The sequence below is a fragment of the Panthera onca genome, chromosome B3, assembly GCF_046562875.1.
Source record: "Panthera onca isolate mPanOnc1 chromosome B3, mPanOnc1 haplotype 2, whole genome shotgun sequence".
Lineage (NCBI taxonomy): Eukaryota > Metazoa > Chordata > Mammalia > Carnivora > Felidae > Panthera > Panthera onca.
Genome location: NC_138344.1, coordinates 38,626,015 through 38,652,391, shown reverse-complemented (window position 1 = coordinate 38,652,391; position 26,377 = coordinate 38,626,015). Strand labels below are relative to the sequence as shown.

Genomic DNA, 26,377 nt, shown 5'->3' with positions numbered 1-26,377 from the left:
CACTTAATAACCGACTGAGCCACCCAGGCGCCCACAGTTAGCATTTTTTAGCAATAAAGTATTTTTAAATTCAGGTGTGTACATCATTTTTTTAGACACGATGCTGTATATTTAACAGACTATAGCCTAATGTAAACATAACTTTTGTATGTACCTGGAAAGCAAAACATTCATTCGACTCTCTTCATTGCGATATTCACTTTATTGCAGAGGCAGAGAGCCAAAGCTGCCACATCTCCGAGATGTGCACGTAAATGCATTCATCTGAGGGTACCGAGGGAAAAAATAATAAAGTGGGAATAGTAGTTCTAATAGGTTTGAATTATGGGGACTTGGTTTGTTCCTCTAATTCTCCAGGTGCTCTATATGGTGTCTCTGTTACTTCGTCAGAGATCGATTGCCTGTCCCGGTTTATGTTTTTGCCCCGGGGTATGGACTGCTCTTGATGGGTCTCATTGCTGATGTTGTGCCCACAAAACCCTGGCCTGGGGACTTTTACCAAGTTCCAGCGTCGTTTTCTCACCTGTAAGTGAGAACACTTGACCCCGCTCTGCCCACTCTGTAGGGCAGTTGTTTGAATCAGGGAAGGTGGCGGAAGAAGAACATTGGGAAGTTTACCTCCCTCTGCAAAGGGAAGGGTCAGTGGACTAGTAGTGATGTGGCAGCTGGGTGGGAAGTGGGTAGGGCCCGAGTGCGGGGAAGGGGTTGGGGCTGGTTCCGTGGCACTGCCCTGACTGGACCCCACAGGGCAGCGAGGGACTGTCCTTGACTGACAGCTGGCTGCAGCTGTGGAGGCTGTTTGGGAAATGACGTCACTGAAAATGATTAAGTCAGCTTCCAACCCCTGCCACAGCTGTATGCTTGGTATCTAGGTCAAATAGAGGAATTCCTGTCCCCATCCCACCTCTAGTCTTTGGTCTGAGCCTCAGCAGGCAAATAGGTCTTATTATTTGTTTTTTTTCTTCCTGCCTTATGATCCAACCACAGATACTGTATCTTGCCAAGAAGGGTGATTGAAACAACAAACTTGGAAATCTTGATTATTCCTGATAATGGAGTCTTTCCTGTGGGTCATGTGTTTAGGTCTGGATTCTGAAAGAGTGAAAATCCACTGACTTTCTGTCCTACTTGTACAACAGGTTGTTATTTCCTCTCCTGACAGTCTTTTCTCGAACCCTGAACTAGGGGGAATGAGGGACCTTGGTGTCCAGTGTTTGCGAGCCAAGGGCTGGTTTAGTGATGGCAGCCGTCGTTGGACTCACGGTTGGGGCTGGTCTGTCTATAGAGTGCTGACCCTCCTCCCTCTCCCTGATCTACCTGTGTCAACTCCCTCCTTTTCTTTGTTCCCTCCCCTGCAGATGTCAAGCCTTCCAACATCCTAGTGAACTCCCGTGGGGAGATCAAGCTCTGTGACTTTGGGGTCAGCGGGCAGCTCATCGACTCCATGGCCAACTCCTTCGTGGGCACAAGGTCCTACATGTCGGTATGAGCAGTGGGTTCCATTTCTCACACGTCTTGCATGGTCAGGGATAGGAGCCAAGTGGGTGGCTTCCCCTGTAGAGCCAGAACCTGTCCTGGGTGGTAGAGGTGGGGGAGAAAGAATGAAGGATGAGGCATCATGGTCCCTCCCCAAGGAGGTGGCAGCCATGTTCTCTTCTCTCCCCGATGCCATGAGCTCCGGGAGGACAAGAATAGGGCCATAGGTGTCTCAGTTGTCCCTAGGGTCTGGCTCGGGGCCTGGCATGTGGTAGATGCCCAGGGAGCGCTTGGTGAGTAAATGGCTAGTGTGCTCCAGAGAACGATTCAGAAAGGGGGGAGTGTGACACTGGGTGAGTGCTGGCGTGGGGCAGATAGAGGAGTGTTAGGGTGAGTGGGGATCTGCACGGAGGGGGCAGTGAGTGTAGGCATGGGTTAATCGGAGGGGCAGGCACAGAGGCTGGGGCATCCCGGCACATCGTGTTTTCTGTGTTCTCGTCTGTCTGGTGGCCCTGTGAAAGTGAAGATATCGCTCCCATTTTAGAGATGAGGAAATCCAGATGCAGAGCCTGGACCGAAAGCCAGGTCTCCTCGCCAGTTAGTCCTCACTCAGTCTAAGAACTGAGCAGCTAGCATTCTGGACCACTCAACTGCCAACCGCAAAGTTCGAAATCAGTCAACACACTGCGGGACCTATTGATCCAGGGTTAGTGGTTTGGGTCTTTGTGGTTACATGGTCAGTTCCAAAATAGTCCAGTATTCGAGTTAGTGAAAAAATCCCTTGGGAGACATTAATGATGTCTAAAAAAAAGTATAATTGTCAGAATAAAGATTTTTTGTAGAGTTCTTGAAATATATGTGCTATTTCAATTAACACTGAATAAAAATAATGCTTTGTATAGCACCATATATTTTTTTCCTGACTCTTCCGACTCAACCCATACTTGGGTAGCATTTTGCAGCATCGAACATACATTTTCGTTTGGTTTGACCTTCTTGGTAACCCTAGTAAGGAGAGCAGGTATTTTGTTATGTCGTTATGGATGTTAACACCGGGTTCATCAGCTCCACTTTATAGATGAGGGAACTGAGGCTCAGGATCACACAGTTCACAAGTTGCAGAGTTGGAGCGTGAACTCGAGTCTCCTGACCCCAGATCCTTTGCCTTTTCTCCCGCTCCATGTTGTTTAGGAACAGTCAGTGAGTCAGTGGTGGAGCTGGTCTTAGAGCTCAGCTCTCCTGACTCTCAAGGCTGGTGTTTTGTTTTTGTTTTTGTTTTTTTAATGTTTATTATTTTGAGGGAAAGACAGGATGTGGGTGGGGGAGGGGCAGAGAGCTAGAGGGAGACACAGAAGCCCAAGCAGGCTCCAGGCTCTGAGCTCTTGGCACAGGGCCTGATGCAGGGCTCGAACCCATGAGCCGCGAGATCGTGACCTCAGCTGAAGCTGGATGCTTAACTGACTGAGCCACCCTGGCGCTCCTCAAGGCCGGTGTTCTTTCTACCCTGTGCACACTTCATTCGTGACCCATGTTCCAGAAGCCTCATGTTTCAGATGAAGGTGACAAGATGAACCTCGCAGCTGGGCTTTGGACAAGCTGTGCTGCACATGCAAGACAGTGACCAGACTGGGCAAAGCTGGAGCCCCAGCTGAAGTGGCAGCCAGGGTCCAGCCAGGCCAGGGGCTGTTAGCTGAGGGCAGGTTACGGGGAGATGGCAGTGAGGAGGCGTGGGTCAGAGCCACAGGAACCACCGAGGGTTTGAACGCAGTAGCTGGGGGCGGGTCAGAAACCAAGTGAAAGCAGTTAGTGGAAGTTCCAAAGAAGACAAAACGCATCAGCAGATTTAGGGCCGGGGCCAGGACCGGGACTCGGACCGAGCAGGACAGGCCACTCCCTGTGGTGCAGGCAAGCCTCAGAGGGGCAGGGAGTCTTGAGATCTCCCTGGAGCCTCCGTGGAGACTCGCCTGTCCCTCTTCTGTGTGGGCCTGGATGAGCTCACAGGTGATCATAACTGTGTCCACTTCTCCTGCAGCCAGAAAGACTCCAGGGGACTCATTACTCCGTGCAGTCGGACATCTGGAGCATGGGGCTATCTCTGGTTGAGATGGCAGTCGGGAGGTATCCCATCCCTCCTCCCGATGCCAAGGAGCTGGAGCTGATGTTTGGGTGCCAAGTGGAGGGAGATGCGGCTGAGACGCCACCCAGGCCGAGGACCCCTGGAAGGCCCCTCAGCTGTGAGTGGCCCCAGCTTGGACTGCCCTTGCTGCTGTGGTTTCTGGGGGGCTGATTCTCCGAACACTGTCCCAAGACTGATTGCCTGTCTCTGGATGCCAGGCTGGGGGAAGGGGGGGAGAAGCAGAGCAGGGGTCTCCAGGTGGGTGTTAAATTGTTTCCGTGGACAGCTTGCCACGCTTTGTTGAGTGCCTACTGTGTTCCCGGCACTGCATTTAGTACTTTTATATGCGTTACCTAATTTTTAAAAATCCTGACTGGTTTTTAGGTAGATTTTCTTTGAGATAAAGTTCACATAACATAAAATGCACATTTTAAAGTGGACGGTTCAGTGGTTTTTAGTATATTCTCCCATGTTGTGTAATCATCACCACTGTGTAATTGCAGAATATTTCTGTCACCCCAAAAAGAAACCTCACCTCTGTGAGCAATCACTCCCAACTCCTCCCACCCCCACCCCCTGGCAACCACTCATCTACTTTCTGTCTCCATGGATTTGTCCAGTATTGTCTAATTTTAATAGCAATCATGTGTGAGCACTGTTATACTCTCTTAAATGTGAGGAAACTGAGGCACCAAGTGCCTGACTTGTCGAGACTACATATGTCATTGTCCACGCCTGAGTCCTAGGTGCCGAGTGCTGTGCTGCACCGCTTGCCTCTCTGATCACGAATACTGGGAAGTAAACCTGGTGCTGGGAAGGTGCTGGCCGAGCCACCATCTTCTGATGTAATTCCTGCCGGGACATTGCTTTGTGACCAGGAAGGCCTGTCCCTGAGGCCCTCATGGAAGAGGGTGTATGTGAAGGGAGAAACAGAGGGCAGGGGTCGCTGATGGTGGGTCCCGGGAGGGGCTCGTGGCTGTGGCCCCTGAGGCTGGCTGGGGACTCTGGAGTTTAGTAAAAGGAAGAAACCCAAGTTCAGGGAGAATGAACAGTTAAGTCCTCAAGCTCCTGAGTTATCGCCTCATTTGCTCCTCTCTCAGTACAAGGAAGGGAAGAAGGGCGAACATAGTGACCCATCTCCCCTTCACCAAACTCCAAACTAAGCTCAGCAGCCCATGGATTTGCCTGAGGTTGCAAACCTTGCAGGTGGCAGAGCCCAGACTCCTACCCGGCTGGCCGACTCTGTGGCCTTTGCTGTCCCCTCTGTCCTCGGCCTTATCTGAGGCTCGTGTCTCTGCTTGTTGTCCACCACCCTGTTCTGGTCCCCAGGACCCATGCCCCCGGTCCCTAGCCTCAGACTGGCAAATAACCTCCTGTCTGTTTTTCTGAGAAGCATTTTCTTTTTTCTCGTTATAAAATCTGTAGCATATGGAATGGACAGCCGACCTCCCATGGCAATTTTTGAGTTGTTGGATTACATAGTCAACGAGGTAAGTACCGCGCAGCTTCCTTGACCTCGTATCTGCTTCTATTAAGAAAAGACTCCGTTGATTTGGGAAGCCTGTGCATTGTTCCCACAGTGGGGCTGCTTGTAGGGCATCACGCTCTTGGAACTGAGCGGCTGGTTTAGAGGCCGCGGGTGCCCCTTCCCCAGGGAGCATATTTGGGTAGCTCTGAGTTTCTCGTCCTTTCTCAGATTCAGGAGCCTCCAGTGTGGCCATTACACTCCTTCATTCACCACGTATTTCTTGTGCACTTACTGTGGGCTACGTGTGCACTGTGGGGTCGTGCTACACACGAGGTGGGGGGGCCACAGACGGGAAAACAAAAGTCCCTCGTCGTGAAGACCATTAGGTTATTAATATGGGAGGCAAGGCAAGTCCACACATACCTGCAAATTAGGGTTTCCGATTGTAAGTGCCATTAAAAGCAATAGATGTAAAAAAATGACAATGTAGAAACAGGTATGGAAAATATTCCCTGTAAATTGTGTGGAAAACATTACAAAGTAGTATGTGTACTGTGATCAGTTCTTTAACAAATCTGTATGCACATACGTACATACAAAATCTGAAAAGCAGTAGGAAATGGTGGTTCTCTCTGGATGGTGGAAATTTCTTTTGGCTTATTGCTGCTGGCTGGCTTTAATGCAGAGAACACACATTATTTGTGTAACGCACCTATACCAGTATGTCTAAATGAAAAAAGGATCAAGGAAGGGAGAGACTGCCCAGCATTCATCAAATCCTGGCTTGAGGGGGCAGGGAGCGGTGGCACAGAGGGGCTGGGGGAGGGCTCCCAGAGGAGCGGGGCTTTGCTGCGGCAGGATTTCCAGAGGTAAGGCCAGCACCCCCGGCCTCAGGTGTGGCGTGGGGAGTGGAGGAGGGGCGAGGTCTGTTAGCTTGGGGAGGCAGCTGGAGGCCCCACTCAGCTGGGGAACATGGTAAGAGGCATGGCTCTGTTCTCTTCAAGAGACTAGCGGGGTAACTTTTCATACTTCCTTACTGCTCTCTAAAACCAGACCCCAAAAGGCTCAAAATGGTCCCCGTGTCCATTACGAGCCAAACAGGGAAAATCCTGCTTCACCCCATTAGTTATGAAATCCCTAGGGAGGTTCACTTGCCCGTCCTTGCTGTCTGCACAGCTTTATGCTAAGCAATGAGACATGGGACGAAGTGCAGCATGTGATCTCGGCTGCTTACGGACTGAAGGAAGGCACAGCGCCTTGCATTTGTGGTAGTGCGGAGAGCCATCCTCTGTTGCTGGGACCTGAGCTGGGTGGTGCTGGGTGGGAACCGCAGGGAAGAGAGAGCCTGAGTAAATCAGCAGCCACCGGTCTGGTCTCCTAGTGTGCCCGCTGCCAGCCTCTGGCGGCCCGGCTGGTTTCATCCTCCTCTTCATACAGGTAAGGAAACTCAGGCTCTGAGATGAAAAGTAGCTAAGTTCCTTCCCCCCTAGTGTACTTCCTTACCACCCACTCCTCCCAGCTCCCCTCCCTACCCTCCCAGGAGGCTGGGCCGCTAGGTCAGGTGTGGGCACCTCACAGCCCCTCTTTTGCCCGGCCCCCATCCTACTTGGGACTCTGGAGGCCAGGCAGTCAGTCCCTTCTTTGAATGTTCCCTTCATCCCCCTCAGCAGCAGCGACCATCTGCAGGGTGGGCCTGAGAGCTGGGTTTTTAGTCCCTGGCCCCCAGATCAGTCTCATTTGCCTGGTGTCATGGTAAGTCCTTCAGGGCAAGAGGGTGAGGCAAGGCTTTGTTGGTAGTGTGTTTAATTGTCAGTCTCTGATCACCTGTTGGTCGGGGCTACACATCAAGGCAGTGACATCCGGGCACTGTGGGAGTCCACTCACAGGGAGGCTAACACTCCACCCCGGCACAGGTCACAGGAGGGTGGGTCCCATTTCCTGGGTCTGCGTGGAACACACGAGCCAGGTGCTCCAGGAGCCCTGTCCTGTGTCGCCCTGCGTGACCTCCACTGTGTGCCCTGGGAACACGAGAGCTGTTGCCAGTATCCTAGCATCGATGCCCGCAAACAGCCTCCTTCCTGAAGTGTGCAGGGAACATTCTTCCAGACCCAGCCCTCTCAGCTGATGTTATGTTAATCTTTCTCTGCTGCTTCTTCGGGGTATAGCGGAAAAGGTATATACATTTTACGATTCAGCCTTCCGTGTCTTCCACGGGTGCTGTCTGGGCTGGGTTATGCCTGGTGGTTAGCACCCCCCCCCCCCCCTCCCGCCCCAGCTCCTAGTTCCAGGACACACTGCAGGGTTTACAGTCGGATCAGCTAGAAGGGGTCCCAGAGAGAACGAGGTCCTCCTCACGTCACAGAAGGATAAACTAAGAGAGAGAAACTGATTTGTCACTGGCTCCAATTCCAGCTGTGGCTTGAGACAGTGGTTCCACCTGGGTGGCCCAGCAAGCAGCCACTGGCTTCTAACCCTGGTCTTCCCTTGGTTGGTTAAGGGCAGCACTGTCCTGAGGCCTGGGAGAGGGGGGGTTTGTGGGGAATATGGCTGGAGAAGGAAGCCAGGCATTTCTTAGGTCTTAACCTGTATTTACAGCCTCCTCCAAAGCTGCCCAGTGGAGTATTCAGTCTGGAATTTCAAGATTTTGTGAATAGATGGTAAGTCAGCTCCTCGCTCTCTGGAGATATGCTGGTTTTGTCGGCCTCCCCACCTGGTCTTGGGGAACGGAACTTTGCCCTTTCCCCCACGCCTCCAGAATGCTAGGACTTCAGTCACTGGGCTGACCACAGCACTGGGTAAAAGCTGCCCCTCACCTGCCCTACAGGGATTGGCACATTGCCTTCTGATCTCAGGTTAATTCAGCACTTATGAACCTGCAGGCATGCCACAGTGCTAGAACGGGAAGGTGAATACAGGGTGTGGGGAGGATGGGCATGTAAACGTGAAGTAACTTGAGTTGGAGCCAGTGCCAGGAAATCTCTCCGACATTATCTTTGTTTCTTTCAGCCTCATAAAAAACCCAGCAGAGAGAGCAGATCTGAAACAACTCATGGTAAGTCCATTTATTTCCAATTTGTACACGACCCGCTTATTCGTTTGTTCTCGGTCGGTCATCCGTCCAGTCCTCCTACAGCCCATTCCCCGCTGCCTTGACCAGTATGGTCCCATTGACCCCGGGGCTGCAGGATCCCAAACAAAAGGCTCCCGTGTCCACCCGTGAGCGTAAAGGACGAGCTGAGGGAAGGAGCGGGCCAGCCCACTCCTTCGTGGGGACGGGGCCTTTTCCACCACTGACGGGCTCACCTTGTGTTCAGTATCCTCCGCAGCCCCTTGGAAGAGTGGGGCAGTAATACCGGAGGACATCTGAACTTGCAGAGCCCATGCAGTATCACACACACTCTGAAGTCCACCCGTTCATTATTTTGTTGCTTCACCCTGTGGGGCGCTGAGGGCAGAGCTACTACCCCCAGTTCGCAGTGGAAGAGCGCAGGCCCAGGGAAGTGAGCAGCTGAGGCCTCCTGGCAGAGAGTGGGCTCTTGGGGCGGGGCGGCAGCCGGCCCCCTTCCTGGCCCCCTACTGCCGCCCAATGGCAGGCAGGCTCCGGGATTGCAAGACTGGTCCCAAGTCTAGACTCTTGAACTTTCCTTTTACTCTCTGTTTCCTCGCACACAGGTTCATGCCTTTATCAAGAGATCTGATGGTGAGGAAGTGGATTTTGCAGGTTGGCTCTGCTCCACCATCGGCCTTAACCAGCCCAGTACACCGACCCACGCGGCCGGCGTCTAAGTATCTGGGAAGCAGCAACGAGCGAGTCCCCTGCCCAGTGGTGTGCCATTGTCGCTTTCAGGCCTCTTTGCCATGCCTGTCTCCGTTCAGACGTGCATTTCGCCTACGACAAAGGATGAAGAACACAGCATGTGCCAAAATTCTATTTGTGTCTTTTTTAACATTACTGTCATTTATTCTGTTATTTCCCTAAGTGGATTGGCTTTGTGCTTGGGGCTATTTTTGTGTATGTTGATCCAAACATGCGCAGCGTTCAGTTCCAGTGAAACCTTGGTGACTGTGGGTAGTCATTCTTACTGAAAATTGCACTGCTCTTCCCCCACCGTGACTGGCTAGCTGCCTGTAGTTTTGGGATTCTTTTGACACTTGGTGGTACTGCATTCTTGCCGGGCGCACCTTCCTTCTGTTGGGGTAGGAGCCTTGTAAGATCCTTCACAGGCACTGCATGTGAAGCATGCTTTGCTGCTATGAAAAAGAACATCAGAAAGTATAGATCTTGTTATTTTATTATATTTTTGCTTTTGGTGTAGAATGAAGCAATTTCTGTCAAAATCTAGCCAGAGCCCTTCACTGCCACGATAGCTGGGGCTTCACCAGTCTGTCTACTGTGATGATTTGTAGACTTCTGGTTGTATTTCTATATTTATTTTAAGATATATTATGTGGGATATTTAGTGGTATGTGTCTCTTTAAGTTTGAATTAGTGTTCCTAAAATGATGGTTACTTTGAATGTTACAAATGGATCAAGGCATTAAAATGTATGAGATTTATCTTTCCCCAAATCCAAGTACCGATGCTATCGTAAACAACAGTGTGTATAGTGCCTAAGAATTGTATGAAAATCCTTTTAACCATTTCAACCCAGATGTTTAACAAATCTAATCTCTTATTCTAATAAATATACTATCAAGTTAAAAGGATGAAAAAACAGGTCTACTTTTGTGGTAGGATTTGAGAAATCAAATGGTGTCGTCAAGCCTTCCTGTGAGGGCAAAGGGTAAAGACAAGGAGGAGGCTGCAAGGCAGAAATGCCACACTGGGGACGAGTCCAGTGCTCTGGACCAATGGGCCTTCCTGTAATTCCAAGTTGGACTTTGTCCAAGTCTTCTCAGCCATCAAACACTTAGGTGTGAGCCTTCCAACTACCCTTCCGTGCACCTGGGAGCAACAGATCCCCTCTCTTCCTGCCGTTTCTACCCAGGGAAAAGCAGGCAGGGTGGGGTCAGGGGGTAACCAGCCTGCTCACGGGAGCACGCTGCTCTTGGCCGTGCCCAGCTGGTGTGGGAGCCTCTACCCAGGACACCCAGCCCCGTGCTGTTTGGCTCCACTGAGCAATGGTTTCCTCTCTTCATTCCACTTTCCTGGAGGGGAATGGGCCTGCGCTGCCTTTGTCCTGCCTGTGAGGTAGCAGTGAAGTCACAGAAAACAAACTGACCACCGATGCCTTTTTTTGACCAGTGACTTTCAGAACTTGAGGTTCGTGTGGTGACGCCTGGTCAGCACCTCTTCCCCCGTTTTCTTCCAGAGGGCAGGTTACAGAAAACCAATAAATACGTATTTAAAAACACAAGGCCTATTTTGTTTTCAAACTAAAAACAACGTGGTTCAATCTCCTGAGTAGGTAGTTCCACTCTAGATGGACAGGAGCTTAGAATACAGCCAGGGTTTAAAAAACTGCTTCGTGTTACGTATACTGCCTAGGCCGGTCCAGCATTTTTTCTCGCTGTAAGGCTAACATCTGTTCTGAGTGTCCTAAATTCTCTATTCTATACAAAAGTGTTACATTTTTGGGACTCCAAGGGTTTTTCCCTAGTAGTTTTTACCAGGAATGATCTTGTTTTCAAGAATAGTGTTCCCTGCATCGGTCTTGCTGTTTTGAGTTCCCCATGTCCAATTCCTTCCTTAGACTCCCTCTCGCTGAGACACCAACAGTAGCTAGAGTTTTACATGATGCCTCACGAGCACCCCATAACCCCATGCCAGAGTGCTGGAGCAGGTGCGCACCCTGTCATTTTACACGCGGGAAACCGAGAGCTGCCAAGAGTTAAATAAGGCAAGTGCCCAGTTAGTGGTAGAGCTAGAATTCAGAGCCAACTTTTCTAGCTCTCGAAAACCCACACTCATAAATTAGATTCCCCAAACGTAAAGTTTGGTTGCTTTTGTTGCAAAACAATTTTCACACTGTGTTTTCCAAGAAATACGCTCATTTAAACTTTTGGCTATTTCCTGTAAGAGTAGCTGAAAATCACTGGAATGAAATGTTGATTAATACATACACCCATCCATGTTCTTTGCTGGAGCAGTTACAGCAGAAGTTCTGCTTGAGGAGGTTCTGTATGTTTGGTTTGGCTTTTCTATTGCTTGGGCAGGGTAAGTTACTTTAATAAAATTCAGGACTTAACTGTATTTCACTGAAAAAGGGGCAGTATACAAATTTTAGCAACTGTTATTTTGTAACAGTCATTATTACAAAAGCCTAATCTCCCAAGCATGTTGTCGGCAGCGTGCTGTGATGTCACCCGAGAGGTGGCAGCAGCCTGTGTTCCCAAGTGGCTCTCTGTACTCCTCACTTGTCATCTTTCTCCCCTAGACTGTGGCCTTGCTGCTCACAATGGTTCAATGGCATGCAGATGGCCTTTAATTGGCTTTCTTAAAAGAGGCATTGTTGACTGGAAAGGCTGGCTTGTATTTAAACTCTGCCCTTTTGGCAAATGCCAGACTTTCTCAATAGCACTGGAGAGGAAGCGTTCTGTTTCGAGCATAATTACTGAATCTGACCAGAATACAGACGCAGCACCGCCCACAATGCTCAAGGCTAAGATACCACATCTGTGCTTTTCCAGGTCACTGAAACGTCAGTTATGGATGGAACTGTGTTTAGAACTACACATCATCCTAAAGTTCTTGCTTCCTTTTAAAGCGGGCCAGAGGGCCCACTTTGAAAGAATATTTGTTTGAGGAGACAAAGTTCCTGAGATGTAGGAACTTAATTCATAGGACAAACCTTGGCTCTTTCCCGCCTTCAAGAATCTGATTCCTCCTCCTCCTCCTCCTCCTCCTCCGGCACATGGCTCCTTGTGCTCAACTCCAGTGCAGTTTGGTTGATTGATGCTTCATTGTCTACGTGTACCAACATCTGCTTTAGGCAAGGACATTATGGATTAGTAGGAAAGACATGGTCACCAAACCAGCAAATTCTGAAATGTGTTTTAAAATCAAATCTCGGGGCGCCTGGGTGGCTCAGTCTGGTAAGTGTCTGACTTTGGTACAGGTCATGGTCTCGCGGTTCGTGAGGTCGAGCCCTGTGCTGGACTCTGCTGACAGCTCAGAGCCTGGAGCCTGCTTTGGATGCTGTGTCTCCCTCTCTCTCTGCCCCTCCCCCACTTGTGCTCTTTCTCTAATGTTTAATTTAAACATTACATTTTTTTTAAATTGCAACCGCACATTCATCCCCAATATTTAATCACCAGGAGGTAAGGCCACTTCCTATTCCGATCCTCCTACCCTCTATTGCCACAATGGGAGGGAGTAAACCCCCTAGTATTTGATAGAATGTTACCTGATTTACAAACATGGTTCATGCCTAAAAATTATGCTGGCCTAGATGTGCTGCTCTCATATGGTTTTACATGGTTTGACACGCATCTGGGAGAAAAAAATGCTCAAATATGGTGTATTTAGAAAGAAGAACATTGCACTGTTTTACCTAAGGGCATTGGTAAGAGAAGGATACGATGAGGACTGGAACCCACTTTTTAGCACTATGTTTTTGTTTTTTTTTAACGTTTATTTTTGAGACAGAGAGAGACAGAGCATGAACAGGGGAGGGGCAGAGAGAGAAGGAGACAAAATCGGAAGCAGGCTCCAGGCTCTGGGCCATCAGCCCAGAGCCCGACGCGGGGCTCGAACTCACGGACCGCGAGATTGTGACCTGGGCTGAAGTTGGACGCTCAACCGACTGAGCCACCCAGGCGCCCCTAGCACTATGTTTTGTAGTCAAAGCTACACTCTTGTTCTCACATCCCAGGCTTACTTATAAAGCAGCATAAGTTTTGACATATGCCTGCAAAGATCTCCAATTCTCCCTCGGCTCGCTGGAGTAACTAGAGGGGACGGATAACTAGGATGCTGCAGGCAATATAACGACACATGAATAATAAAGAGTACCTAGCTGCTAGAGAGGCAGGCTGTTCCTTGCCTAACAAGAGTCTTATGTAGTAGCCAGCGTATTAAATCAGAATAACTTAATTCCCTGAGTTCTTTGGGCTTGATCATGTAATTTACAAAAACTTTTGGCCTCCAAGCAGCCTGAGAGCAGGATGGACTTTGCATTCTTTCCCCAGGCCCACACTTGATTAAACTTACATCATGTGGCTGTTCAGATGCAGGCTGAGAAGGGAGCACTTCATCCCCTCTTCTAGAACTAATCATTGATTGGAGGGCTAGTTCTTCAACCTAGAAAAGAGGAGTCGAGGACACTCTGCTTACTATTTCACCGGGCTACTGACCTGGGTAAAATTTACGGATCACTCTGTCAAAGGCTCAAAGGCTGGCGTACTGAGAAGTGAAAACAGTGCAGCTCTGTGCAGCTCTAGAGCAAAAGATGGGGCCCTTAATATTTCCCCATATTTTACCAAAGGAGCCCAAAACCCTCCAGCCCCTTGCCCCCTGGGGTGTACAGGTGTTTTCAGTTGAGCCAAGACTTTCATTCCCCTAGGTACAGCAGATCTGGGTAGAAAACACAAGTGTGCTATTTAAAAAAAAAGCCAGATGTCTTCTGATTCCACAGGGGGCCGATTCGCTAGCCTGTAGCTTTCTACCCAGGATTGAGAAAGGGAAGGCAGGAAGGATGGGAAGTGGAAGTATTTCCTGGAGCATAAAGGAACCTAGGCTTAGAGGTCATCATCCTCATACACAACACCGACCTACTGGATACTTGTATAGGTACTAGTGATAGGAGAACATAAATGAGCACTGGCCAGCAACCGTCCCGAGGAAAAGCGTATTATTGTAATGTCACAGGTGTACAATGCTTTTCAGTTCACAAAAGGCTTTCATAACCCGCATCTCGTCTGGACGTAAAGATCCTGAAGAAGGGTGCAAAGCAGCGCTTATCAGGATCAATCTCACTGGGGCTAACGAGGATGGATTGGTGGGAAATGTGGGAAATGGCCCTGGTGCGCCTAAATCTCGTCCAGGCTGTGGAGTCACTAAGAGCTGCCAGAAGAAAAGCTACTGGGAACTCTGGGACAAGTCTCTTCTCTCCGGGCCTCGCTCTCTTTCTTTGCACAACGGATCCACCCATCTCTTCTAGCTTAACGATACCAGCGCTGTTTAGAGCGTCAACAGAAACTAGTAAATGGTGGCTAGCACAGCTGTAGGGGGTCGGGGGGAAGGGGTCCGGGGGCAGGGAGAACCTAGGCGAGCCTTAGGGAGGTCTCACTTCCTCAGCGCGTGTGCGGTCCACCTGCGTTTACGGGTGCGGCGGTGGTCTTGCCGCACGTACAGATCTCTGGGCCTCAGCGTAGACTCGCAGGACCTAGATTCTAAGAGGAGTGGGCCTGCAACCTCAGTCCCGCCCCCCGGGTACTTGTCAACCAAAGTGGGCGCCGCCCACGCCTGGGGTTCGCGGGGCGGCCCGGCTCGAGGGGCGTCGCGGGGTCACCTTGAGCCGGTTCAGCTGGTCGTGCAGGGCCGCCTTCAACCGGAGCAGCGTCTCCTCCTCCTTGCGCAGCTCCTGGAGCCGGCTCAGCATGGCGCCTCCTCCCGCCGGCCGACAGGCCCGGCGCCCGGTAATGACGTCAGCGACCTCGTTCCCGGAAACCAAACAGCAGGCTGGGCGGGGCTGGCAGCACGCGGGCAGCGACGCTTCCGGCCCGTCTCTGAACTCTCGCTGGCTCCTCGGCGGGAGCGTGCTTTTCCTGGGAGAGACCCCTTTTGTCTTTCCTTTTATTATATATATATATTAATATTTATTTATTCTGAGATAGCGACAGCGAGCAAGCAAGGTAGAGGCAGAGAGAGAAAAGAACCCCAGGCAGGCTCCGTGTGGGGCTGGAACCCACAAACTGAGTTGACGACCGGAGTTGAAACCAAGAGACGCTCAACCGACTTGAGCCACCCAGGCGTCCCCCTGCATCGCACTTTCAATGTGCTGCAGCAAGTGGCTATTTTAGCGCCACAAGACCTGCAGACGCATTTGAGGGCAGAGACCAAAACCACAGTATCTAGCACACAGGTGCACAAGCCCTGTTATTTTTGCAGGCAAGGATTCCTCCTCATGTGAAAGTGGTTCCTAGGAGGGTGTGCAAATTGGAACAGGAAGATAGAGCAGGGCTATCATTCTGTTGGGACGTGGTGCCTTTGTATGCTAAGGGCTAGATTGCCCTGAATCTGCCAAGTGGAAGATCCATCACCTTGATGTGGATTTTTAAGTAGGTTGCCAATGGAAACAAACCTGTTGCAAACAAGATCCCGACAGGAGACAAAAATAGAACAATTTAACTCTTAAGGTGGGAAGTCATGCTGGGACAGAACAGGGTAGGAAAACAACCAACGTTCTTTGGCGCAGACTTCTCTGCGTTTTTTTTTTTTTTTTTTAGAGCAGAGCATGTGAGCAGGAAAGGGGCAGAGTTAAAACGCTAAGCAGGGTGCAAGCTCGGCGTGGAACACAACACAGGGCTTCATTCCGCGACCCTGGGATCATGACCGCAGCTTGAAACAAGCCAGATGCTCTGGGTTTAAGGATGGGACTTTGGGGGCGCCTGGGTGGCTCAGTCGGTTGAGCGCCGACTTCGGCTCAGGTCACGATCTTGCGATCGGTGAGTTCCAGCCCCGCATCGGGCCCCTGTGCTGACAGCTCAGAGCCCGGAGCCTGTTTCGGATTCTTTGTCTCCCTCTCTCTGACCCTCCCCCATTCATGCTCTGTCTCTGTCTCAAAAATAAATAAACGTTAAAAAAATAAAAATAAAAAAAAAAGGATGGGACTTTGGCTCTGGCCATGAACTCATGCTTCAGGAGTTGGGAGCACCAACACAAGGTTCTGCATTGACAGTGCAGAACCTGCGTGTTTGTTTTTTTTACTTATTTTTGATAGAGACCGAGCACAAGTGCAGAGGGGCACAGAGACACAGAATCCGAAGCAGGCTCCAGGTTCCGAGCTGTCAACACAGAGCCCGATGTAGGGCCCGAACCCACAAACCGCAAAACCATAACCTGAGCGCATAACCAACTGAGCCACCCAGGCGCCCCTCTATTAAAGTCAGTTTCAACTAAGCCACCCAGGTGCTCCTCTGTTCATCCCTTAGTAAAACTGCAAGTATCAAGTAGTTCTGAGAAACGCTTTGGACACCTTCATAACATAGGTCAATTTATTGGGGGTAGCATCTCCTGCAATAACTATACTCTAACGCAGCAGGTTCTAACAGGAACCTCTGGAAGAACCATCAATTTCTTAACGCAGTACCCCTAAATGTATATATATTCTGCCCTCTTGTGGTACTGTAAAAGCCAAACCTTTATGGAATTTTACCTATTTTTGAAGGTGTAGTTTTTTTTTTGAGGAAGGATTGCTAAATCCTAATAGCTTCATATCTGAGACCAGTCTTTTAGCTATCTGCTTATGCAGCGTTGTTTCCATTCACCTGCATGGATTTACAATGCAAAGTCCAGTTTTATACCAGACCCAAAAAAAAAAAAAAAAAAAAAGGAAGCAAAAGACAGGAATTATGGGCAACAAAATAAAATTCTAACCAAGATTCACAAACACATCCAACAAGTCAGGTTTCTCACGGTCTTTGATTAGGCCTTTATTCATAATTAGCTGTCCAAAATGATTTAACTTTTATGGAATAAACAAATCTAAGTTTTATGCAGGTTTCTTTTCTTCCGTGGTGGGTTTCTTCTCTGCAGGCTTCTTCTCAGCTACTGGTTTCTTGGTCGCTGCAGGCTTTTTTCCTGCCAAGGGTTTTTTCTGCTTCTTAACACCAACAGCCTTCTTTCCTTTCTTCCCTACCACAGGCTTCTTGCCTGGAACACCCTTCTCCTCGGATTTGGCTTCTAAGGCTGCTGCGGCCTTATCCATCCGGAGTTTGTGCTGCAACAAATTAAGAAGAAAACCTAAGAATCAAACCTTTCTAAAAACTTAACATGTCAGCAAAAACCAAATTATCACTTACATTCTTGGCCTGGCGAAGAATGGTGTTCCGGCGCATTGTCTTTGCATACGGGTTCAGCTTCAACATGATTCTCAGGTTTTTCAGTGGATTCTTCTTGAGGACTCTGCGATGAATCTTCTTGCTGTAGAATAGACGTTACAATATTAAGAACTTCATTCACATTATTCATGTTTCTCAAATAACGAATAGTAAGAGATTGGAATGAGACGAAGTATCACAAGTTTACCGTGGTGCTCGGAGGGCTCTCTGGATCTCAGGGCTCTTCAAGATTCTGCTAAGGTCTGTATTAAGCATCTTATGCATGGGAAGGCTGAGAAAAAAAAAAATGCTGACAATAAGATGCTCAATTCCCAATTCTCACTGACAATCGAAGCTCTCCTGAGTTAATTTCAACTACACTATCAACTTCTCAGAGTATCTCACCATTTTGGCATATCCTATCTGTACATGAGGGCGCATGGCAAAACCACATTCATTATTCACAAAACATGCAAACCAATAGCAAATGTAAGTATGCACAGCATCAACACCTGTGTTTGATACATGAAGGCCAACAATACTCACTTGTAGTTACTCTTGAGGGAGGCAGCCTTACGCCAAGTGCCATACAGATCATCCAACTTGCGGAAAGCACTTTCAGTCCAGATGCAGAAACGTCCCACATGCCCACCAGGAGCAAGTTTCAAAATGTTCAGTTTGCTTACATTAAGCAAAGTAATTCCTTTTAAAGGAAAAAGAAAATTAGGGAGCCTGTATCTCAACACAAAAACACAAATCTCCTGTACTACTTTTGTGCTATGTAAGGTACCTGAGATCTATGTTACTAATCAGGCAGTTCCAACTTTCACTGGCGTACTCATTCAGCTGAGAATCAGAAGTTCCACCAAATCATGTGTTTCAGAAACACGGACCATACAGTGGAATCTCATCATAGCAAAAGCTGAGTAAACTTGCATAGTACGGACAAGCAAAACATGCGTAAGCAGTACAATTACCGGGGATGTTTCTGAAGGCCTTGATGATACCATTGTCCTCATTATAGATGATGCAGGGTCCCCTGCGCTGGATACGACGACGGTTTCTCATTTTGCCCTTGCCAGCTCTCATTCGTTGAGAGGCATAGACCTAAAAAGCGAGAACATTTATTACTCTCATTAAAATATGACCTTAGTAATTCATCTTCAAACGTGATTTCAAGTAATTAGTCTCCACTGTAAAGAAAGGAGCCACGATGAATTGCCCAACATTCACACGCAACCGTAAATGCCAGGCAAGATTCAAACCTAAGTTTTATAAGGTTTTAGAGTCCTCGTTCTCATAGCCCCTCAAGTTACACTGTCCTCCAGTCATCTTTTGAAATTTAAAATCTGATGAAGTTAAGGACCACCAAACGGGAAATTTGTTCATTAAACCTACCTTTTTGATATCATTCCAGGCTTTAAGTTTCTTAAGAAGCAAAACAGCCTCCTTGGTCTTCTTGTAGCCTTCAACTTTATCTTCAACCACCAAAGGAAGTTCCGGAACTTCCTCAATACGATGACCTGACAGAGCCAATTAACAAAAGCCTAGTTACCCCGAACCTTTTGAAAAATTGAGAAACATTTCATATAATCCACAAAAGCAAAATGGAACACAATGTGCCAAGTCAGAATATCCACAAATATCATGTGTTTCAGAAACACGGACCAATTAAGTGGAATCTCATCATTTTGACAGTTAGAGTAGGGAACGTGATGAACTGAGTGGAAAAGTTTGCCAATATATGAAATCCCTGTATTTCTATTAGTTTCCCAGTTACATAGTCTTCACAGATGACTTACTATCGACCTAAGTGGTCAGAACTATTATTTAGAAGAGAGAAATCTAGTCAGGCTCTCTGGGATGAACAGAATTGACACAGATCATTAGCATGATTGAAATGGTTGGGGGGGGGGGAGGGTACTTTGTACCAGTCCTGTAAAACAAAATCTACAAACCTTTAGACATGACCAGTGCTGGTAAGGCTGAGGCAGCCAGGGCAGAGCAGATGGCATATCGCTTCTGTGTTGTGTTCACTCTGCGGTGCCAACGGCGCCAGGTTTTGGTTGGTGCGAACATGCGGCCCCCACGACACATCTATTTTCCCAGTTAAGAATCTCATTTCTCAAAATTTTGGCAATTAAAAAAAAAAGATCATGTCTTGCTCAGTAAGAATTTTCGTCACCCTTCTGAACCAGCTTACTGACAGCAGGCAACTGTCGCCGAGAACAGAGTAAGATGCAAATTACGACATCATTGCAAGCAAAATTTCCTAATGCCAAGCCCCTGTCTGCCTAGAACAATATTTAACCTGGACACTATCAGTATGTTTGAAATATTTTCAACTATGTACAAGCCAGGTTCAATTTGATAAATTCCCGAAGAGCTGACCCATCTACATAGTGGAACAAAGGATACATTTCCAAAAGCACCCTGGCCAGAACGATGAGTTCCACCACCTCGAACTCTGGGAATTCGAGCCACAGCTCTGCCAGTACCCCAAGACTCAGCACTGGTTTGATGACCTGAAATTAGGAAGAAATACAAGTTTTAGCTACCCAATCATACTAATATAGGACTATTATGCATGGTAACAACAGCATCAGAACATCCAGGAAAATCATGTGCTTCAGAAACACGGACCAATGGAGTGTTATTTCATCACTGCTGTTAAGCAGGTCTTAAAACATCAATCCTCGAAAAATCCATACCTGCTAATTCACTGACAGCATATGGCTGTCTATTGTTTTTGCGCAAGTTGGTGTGAACAAAGTTCACGATATCTGGTCGAATGGGAGCCTTGAATACAGCAGGCAGGGTAACATTTTTGCCAGATGACTCCCCCTTTTCGGAGTACACGGATATCAATGGACGAGCACACGCCTGGGAAAAAGGAAAAGATACTCATATTGACAAAGCCAAAGGCACTATGGTCACGCATCAACAATACCATTAAAACCTCAATTACAGGAGACTGGAGTTTGGGGAGGTAGACAACACTCAGAGCTGAAACAGAGGCTATTACCAACACATTACGTTTATTAATTTCAAAACATTCTTACACTGTAACATTTAGAATCTCAAGTTCAAGCACAAAATTGATCATTAACTTTTCAAACCAGGCCTTACACAGCAAAAACGATTCAAGGCATACTGTGAGATTCGAAAATGCTATTTAATACTACCATCTAGATAAACTCTTCAACCCCAAATGTCAGCGTAACTTGTCTCCTACAGTTGTCCTTCCAATTTCTGCCCTTGGCCCCCTTCATCTCAAACACGTTATCACACAACTTACCAGTACAAGCCATGTTTCTTTTTGCTCAACCTTCTCCAAAGGCTTACACCTGAAAGCAAAACTAAATTTCTGAGGATAGCCTACAGAATCTGTTGGATTTCATCTCCCACACTTTTCCAGATGCTACTGTCTGTACCTACACCCAGGGGCATACCCCTTCTCCCTCAGAGGTAAGTCTTCATCTTAAAAACAATCTGCATGCTTCCTCACCCTCCTTCAGATCACCTTCTCTGAAATTTCTCTTATTACTTTAAAGCCCAACTACTGCCTCGTCTTCCATTCCCCATGTCCACAACACTACCATCGAACATTCTAGTGCTATTTTGTCCAAATTATCATCCAAGCATCACAAGTATAGGGTCTTTTTTTTTTCCACTTAACTACACCTGGCTAAAAAATTCACAGATTTAGAGAACACCAAATAGAGCAACTTTTAAGTTAAGGAGATGACGAAGTTTTTGTAGAGGCACGTGTTAAGATGAACACCTAGGAGTATTCAGAAAAATGTGGATATGCGGGTCTTTAATAAAATCTGCCTCGGCAAAAATGAAAATGTTCCTTCCTGAACAACACCTGAAAATACAAAGCCCAAAACTGAGTATGGCCCCGATTCAGTCTTAGGCCCCAAGAGCTTCCCTATTTTCGGTAGAACTCACGCCTTCTACGATGCAAGGAAACTAGAATCCCAAAGATTCCTCCGCACCTGAGAGCGATCGTGTCGCCCATTGCTGGGACGCCCACGTTGCCTCTAAAATGGCTGCCGTAAATTAGCCGCACTACCCAGCTCCAACCCCCAAACAGATAATGCCTCTGATCTCATCCCCTTTATCCTCGCTTTCTCCCCTACAGCTCTTGGGTCCTAAACCCCTAATACATTTCTGCCGGTACCCGAGCGCAAGAAAGAGTTCGCCAGAAAGGACCTCCACTCACCATCGCGGGGAGAGGAGAGGGCCACGCTCCTCTCAACCCGGTGGCTCCTATAGGAAAAGGAAGTGCCTAGCACTTCCGCTCTATTTGTAGCGTTCAACTCGTCCGCCAACCTTCCCCGCCTCGGAACCAATCCAGAAACATAAAATATCTCTCTACCACTCTATAAAAATAACAAATAGCGTATTATTTTTTCACATGCGTCAAATTATGGTATCTACCCACTTTCAAAGCCAACAATATCGCTTAGAAATAAGGGACTCCTTTCCGCGGAATAATCCATAAAGAGGCGTGGCAACTCTCGCGAGACGAAGTGTCTTTTTTTTTTTTTTTTTTTTTTTTTTTTTCCCCTCTCAGCCGCTGCAACTTATTTTAACTTTTTCTTTCAGGAATGGAAAATTGTTGGTAGAGGAAAAACTGCGGTGTGCTCGAAAACAAAAGATTAACTTGGTGGACAAACGGGGCCTGTCGGGAGTGGGTGGGGTGTAAAAGTAGTCCCGGCGATGGGGTCATGACCCAGGACGTCAGCGTCCGGCGCGCAGTTCAGTTTGGCGGTTTCGGATCAGCAGTCGAATTGGGGCGTGATGTGGTCCCGAATGAACCGAGCCGCTGAGGAGTTTTACTCTCGTCTACTGCAGTGAGTTGTAGCCTTTGCTGTTGCCTTGGGTGCGAGGACAGCACTTGTCCCTGGGCGTCATTTTCGACTCCTCCCCAATTCTCTTGCCCCTGCTTTAGGATAAGCGCTCTGTCGCTTCTCAGTGGCGCCTACGTTACAGACTAAGGCAGCTTTCCTGGGATCTTGGAGTTGGGGAATGGCCGGTTGGTTATCTGCTCGAGTGTGGGGTTGACCCTGTGGGGGCTTGCTTGTAGTCTCGTATAGGCGAAAACAAGTGTACGTTATCAATGGAGGTGGAAGGTGACAAGTTTTTCAAGAGGCCCTTTATTCGTTCTAATGCACAGAACTTAGGATATGTTAGAGGCACTTCTCAGAATACGGAAAACTAGATGTTGGCATCCTTCATCGGTTTAAAGCCTTTCTGGTGTGAAATGTATTTGTTCCGGTGCGTTACACGAGCTACAGTTATAATAACGTAATAGTGTGTTTTTGTTACATACCGTTATTTCACTGTGCTCTGAGACTTTATTATAGTGAATTGCTAGTACAAAAGGAGAGTCCATCTAGTTCTGCATCCAACTTTAAAGTCGAATCCGTAGTTCTCAAACTTGAACTTGCTTCAGAATCACCTGGAGATTTGTCAAAACACAGATGGCTGGGCCCCACCTCCAGGGTTTCTGATTTAGTAAATCTGGGTGGCGCCAAAGAATTTTCCTTTCTATCAAATCCCGGGTGAAACATGCTGCTGGCCTGACACCACAACTTGGAGAACCACTGATGTAATCTAACCTCCTATTTTCTAAATGCCATACTTTTTCATTATTCTGTAAAAAAAAATTTTGGCTTTTTAAAAAAAAGTTTATGTATTTATTTATTTTGAGAGTGAGAGAGAACGAGTGAAGGGCAGAGAGAGGAGGAGAGAGAATCCCAAGCAGGCTCTGCACCATCAGCACAGAGCCTGATGCTGGACTGTATCTCACAAACCTTGAGATACGAACTTGACATGACTTGAGCTGAAACCAAGAGTTGGACACCCAGGCGCTCCTCATTATTTATCTTTATCGCTTTTCTTCTTCTTGCAAAAGTAGTAATGCTTGCCAATTTTTTGAACATTATAGAAAGAGCTCTAGGCTTTTTTTTTTTTAACTAATAATGTCTTGAATGGTTTCCAGTATGACACCCTATAGATCTAGCTCATTGTTTTTAACTGCTGTATAATATTTCATTCTGTGCCTGTGTAATGCTTATTTAACCAGTCCCCCATTGATACTGTTTTATTTAGACCCTTTATAGTTCCCAATTATTTCATGGATGTTAGTCTTTTTTTCTACTTGTAAGCACAATATGCCTCTGTATCCAGTTGCCTACTGGAAATTTCCATGAGAACCTCAAACTCCATATTTGCAAAACTGAATTCATCTTTTCCCCACAACCTGACTTTTTTGCTCCTGAATTCTTGAATTCTTGAATTAATTAATTCTTGAATTAAGCCTATGAATTAAGAGCTCCTCAGATCCAAGATCGTCACTTCTCTTTTCCACCACCCTCCACCCCCATCCTGTCTAGTCAGTCACTTGGAGCACTTTGCCCTCTGTCTCTATTGCTTCTGTTCAGGCCATCGTCACTTCTTATTCGCAGCTGTTTTCCTGGCCTCCAAGTTTATACCCTCCATGTCATGGTCAGAAAGGTGTTTCCCATTTAAAATCTTGTAGTGAGTTCCTCTTGGCTTTCAGGATAAAGTTCTAGTGTTAGCAAAATGTCTTCCATTGTGCTACCACAGCACCCTGCATTCACCTCTGTCGGAGCACCCAGCACCCTGTGTTGTAACTGTTGGTTTACTCTTTAGACTTCAGTCAAGAGTATGAACCAGGGACTATGTTTTTTGTTTTTATATCCTGGACGTCTAAGAAGAGTTCTTGCCAAGATATACATGATTGTTGAATAATCAAATAACATCTCTCAGTGATACATAAAAGACAAAATATCTTTAAGAATAAATCAAAATCTCGTCCAAAATGGCAAAAGCCAATCATTCACAGGGCTGGTTCTCCTGTTTTTATTTCAGTAAGAGTAGATCAAATAATAAATGGTATCCTGAAACAATTCCAATGGGTTCTTTTAGGACTCCAAAGATTTATTCTCTTTCAGGGTATAGATCAGACTGATAGACGTTTTGGTATATTTAATGGTTTATAGTTAACATGCTTCGGGATGACTATTTTAAAACTTTCTTGAATGAAACCATAATTATTAAATGATATCTGAGAGTTCTGTGTTTACATTTTTATAGGGAATTGTTTAACATGAAATTTACTAAGTTTTTAGTGACAGCTCATAAAGAGAGGGAGAATAGATGTTTCTGTTTTAGCCATAGAAATCTAGGGCTGGGAACCTTAAGTAACTTTTCTGTGGTTACCCACTGATTCAGTGGCAGATCAGAATCCAGTGATTTTTTTTACTTCTTAAGTCAGGCTGTAAATTACATTTGAATAGTAACTGAGTATGTGTTTCAGAAGATAGGAGAGTAGAGCTGGGTAACCTGATCCTGCTGCCTCTGAGAAGGAGTTGTGAATAGTAGTCTATTAATCTCTACCACATTTCCTTTTTCTGTTCCTAACTTATACTCTTTTTCTGCTTTTTTCCCTCTTCCCAATCATGCATTAAGGCTGGTTTGTGTTTACTTTTCTCACTGGTGTCATGCAGAGATAAAGTGATGACAACTTCTGAATTTAAATGTCAGAATACTGTAGCTCTATTTTTTACATGTGGTTCTGCATTTCAGGGAGTTTGATGAAGAAAAGAAAGGAATCCATAAAGACCCATTTATCTATGAGGTATGAACAATTTATTTCGTCTTTAAACACAACTCATTAATCCTAACATTCTGTTTTCAAAAGTTGGGTTCATTGAAGGGAGGTTAGAGTAAATTCCACCCTCTTAGAGTACAGTTCTATGAGCTTTTACAAATGCATTCAGTCATATGGCCACTGACATAATCAATATCTAGAATATTTCTGTCACCTCCAAAAATCTCATGTCCCTTTGTCGTCATCCCTTTGTCTCTGGCCTTTTCCAGAGTGTCATATAAATAAGATCATACACTATGTAGTCTTTTTTATTTATTTATTTTTTTAGCGTTGTTTAGTTTTTATTTCATGATCATAAACTTTACTCTGCAATCCAGCTAGACTTGGAGGGGAGTAAGGAAAACGTGGAGCCCGTAGAACTGCAAGGAGAGCACAAAGATTATAGGAGATTTCGAGCAGATGGAGGTGAGGGGGTCCTCTCCCAAGCTACAAAAACAATGGTCTGGTAGTTAACATAAAACACAGGTGAGATTCATTAGATTCGTCCACGGTCAGCAGTGGTGGTCTTCTTGCTGGTCTTGCCATTCCTGGACCCAAAGCGCTCTGTGGCTTCCACAATATTCATTCCCTCCTTCGCTTTGCCAAAGACCATGTGCTTGCCATCCAGCTACTCCATCTTGCCAGTGCAGATGAAAAGTTGGAAACCATTTGTGTTGGTCCAACATTTGCCATGGACAAGATGCCAGGACCTGTGAGTTTCAGGATGAAATTCTCATCATCAATTTCTCCCCATAGATGGACTTGCCACTAGTGCCGTCATGGCATGTGAAGTCACCACCCTGGCACGTAAATCCTGGAATAATTCTGTGAAAGCAGGAACCTTTATAACCAAATCCTTTCTCCCCAGTGCTCAGAGCATGAAAGTTTTCTGCCATTTTTGAAACTTTGCAAACAGCTGGAAGGAGATGCGGTCCAAGGACTCGTTGTCCATGGTGATGTCGAAGAAAACGGTGGAGTTGACCGTGGGTGGGCAGTGTGGTCAGCCCCGGGGTGGCAGCCTCTGTAAGGCCTATACACTGTGTAGTCTTCTGGGTCTGGTTTCTGTCAGTGAGTGGATGCATTTGAGATTCATCTTTGTTTTGTGTGTATCAGTAGTTCATTCCTTTTTATTGTTAAATACCACCTCACTGAGTGTGTGACAGTTACCCACTTACCAGTTGATAGACACTTGGATTGTTTCCAGTTTTTGATAGTTATAAATAAAGCTGCTATAAATATTCATGGATTTATTAAGCATCTAACATATGCCAAGTGTTCCTTAGGTAAAGTCCCCATAAAGTTTGATCCATAAAATAATTAGCGAATTAAAATTAATTGTATGCTAAAAGACAAATAAGCTGGAGATAGTCCTATAAGATAAAGGTTATTTACTCATATATATATGAAATACATAAAAAACTCATAAAAATCAACAAGAAAAATGACAATCATGACAGAAGAATAGGCAAAGAACAAAAATAAGTAATTCCAGAAAGAAAAATACAAATAGCGTTGTTTCTTACTGTTTGAATTTTCATTAACCAAACCCAGGAACTAAGTATATCCGGGTAAATGTATTAATCCCACCTATCTGAGTTCTTGCTTGATGTGTGTGGTAGTTTCCTAGGGCTGCTGTAACCACAAATTG

The 26,377-nt window shown here is 46.7% G+C and overlaps 4 protein-coding genes, 4 non-coding genes and 1 pseudogene across 14 annotated transcripts in view; 2 read left to right on the top strand and 7 right to left on the bottom strand.

The window, feature by feature from the left end:
* The window catches only part of MAP2K1 (mitogen-activated protein kinase kinase 1), a 78,987-nt gene extending 69,223 nt beyond the window's left edge, over positions 1–9,764 (top strand). For all 4 annotated transcript variants that reach the window (XM_078448754.2, XM_060618210.3, XM_060618211.3 and 1 more), the window contains 6 exons: positions 1,359–1,483; positions 3,509–3,710; positions 5,018–5,082; positions 7,656–7,717; positions 8,067–8,112; positions 8,733–9,764. In XM_078448754.2, the coding sequence (XP_078304880.1) occupies positions 1,359–1,483; positions 3,509–3,710; positions 5,018–5,082; positions 7,656–7,717; positions 8,067–8,112; positions 8,733–8,846 (614 nt within the window). In that variant the 3' untranslated portion in view covers positions 8,847–9,764. The remainder of the gene's footprint in view (positions 1–1,358; positions 1,484–3,508; positions 3,711–5,017; positions 5,083–7,655; positions 7,718–8,066; positions 8,113–8,732) is intronic.
* Positions 8,097–14,661, bottom strand: SNAPC5 (small nuclear RNA activating complex polypeptide 5). 2 transcript variants are annotated; one of them, XM_060618213.3, is made up of 4 exons: positions 14,513–14,661; positions 13,213–13,302; positions 11,852–11,986; positions 8,097–8,949 (listed from the first exon to the last, which is right to left on the bottom strand). In XM_060618213.3, the coding sequence occupies exons 1-3, from the start codon at positions 14,600–14,602 to the stop codon at positions 11,870–11,872; spliced, it is 297 nt and encodes a 98-aa protein (XP_060474196.2). In that variant the 5' UTR covers positions 14,603–14,661; the 3' UTR covers positions 8,097–8,949; positions 11,852–11,869. The 2 variants fall into 2 exon arrangements, with proteins under 2 accessions (XP_060474196.2, XP_078304882.1); XM_078448756.2 differs by having other exon boundaries at positions 11,852–11,983; positions 14,513–14,655.
* A 1,964-nt stretch (positions 14,662–16,625) lies between these two features.
* RPL4 (ribosomal protein L4) lies at positions 16,626–21,370 on the bottom strand. The gene is made up of 10 exons (XM_078448757.2): positions 21,271–21,370; positions 19,754–19,925; positions 19,461–19,567; positions 19,001–19,139; positions 18,441–18,565; positions 18,020–18,149; positions 17,589–17,745; positions 17,251–17,334; positions 17,025–17,145; positions 16,626–16,942 (listed from the first exon to the last, which is right to left on the bottom strand). The coding sequence occupies exons 1-10, from the start codon at positions 21,271–21,273 to the stop codon at positions 16,715–16,717; spliced, it is 1,266 nt and encodes a 421-aa protein (XP_078304883.1). The 5' UTR covers positions 21,274–21,370; the 3' UTR covers positions 16,626–16,714.
* Positions 17,892–17,961, bottom strand: LOC132670543 (small nucleolar RNA SNORD18). The gene has a single exon (XR_009606774.1). It is a non-coding gene; the product is annotated as a small nucleolar RNA SNORD18 (small nucleolar RNA).
* LOC132670542 (small nucleolar RNA SNORD18) lies at positions 18,666–18,737 on the bottom strand. The gene has a single exon (XR_009606773.1). It is a non-coding gene; the product is annotated as a small nucleolar RNA SNORD18 (small nucleolar RNA).
* Positions 19,205–19,303, bottom strand: LOC132670573 (small nucleolar RNA SNORD16). The gene has a single exon (XR_009606804.2). It is a non-coding gene; the product is annotated as a small nucleolar RNA SNORD16 (small nucleolar RNA).
* On the bottom strand, positions 19,641–19,711 carry LOC132670544 (small nucleolar RNA SNORD18). The gene has a single exon (XR_009606775.1). It is a non-coding gene; the product is annotated as a small nucleolar RNA SNORD18 (small nucleolar RNA).
* Positions 21,371–21,631: 261 nt separating the features above from the next.
* Positions 21,632–26,377, top strand: part of ZWILCH (zwilch kinetochore protein) — a 38,842-nt gene continuing 34,096 nt past the window's right edge. For 2 of the 3 annotated variants that reach the window (XM_060618204.2, XM_060618201.3), the window contains exons 1-2: positions 21,634–21,904; positions 24,666–24,717. In XM_060618204.2, the coding sequence (XP_060474187.1) occupies positions 21,852–21,904; positions 24,666–24,717 (105 nt within the window). In that variant the 5' untranslated portion in view covers positions 21,634–21,851. Of the gene's footprint in view, positions 21,905–24,665; positions 24,718–26,377 lie in introns of all 3 variants that reach the window. The other variant, XM_060618203.3, reaches the window with a different exon arrangement.
* Positions 25,226–25,975, bottom strand: LOC132668973 (peptidyl-prolyl cis-trans isomerase A pseudogene; annotated as a pseudogene).

Bases quoted from the DNA above. Each gene is read 5' to 3' on its own strand.
- SNAPC5 (XM_060618213.3), bottom strand. From the start codon at position 14,602: ATGCTGAGCCGGCTCCAGGAGCTGCGCAAGGAGGAGGAGACGCTGCTC. The intron at 13,303-14,512 runs GTGACCCCGCGA...CCTCTTTTCTAG, and splicing joins ACCAGCTGAACCGGCTCAAG to GTTGAAGAACTAGCCCTCCA. The intron at 11,987-13,212 runs GTAAGTTTAATC...CCTTGCCTAAAG, and splicing joins CATCTGAACAGCCACATGAT to CAGATGTTGGTACACGTAGA.
- RPL4 (XM_078448757.2), bottom strand. The intron at 18,566-19,000 runs GTTTGTAGATTT...TGGCTCTGTCAG, and splicing joins AGCACTGGTCATGTCTAAAG to GTCATCGTATTGAGGAAGTT. The intron at 18,150-18,440 runs GTAGGTTTAATG...CTCGCTTTTTAG, and splicing joins CCTGGAATGATATCAAAAAG to GTCTATGCCTCTCAACGAAT.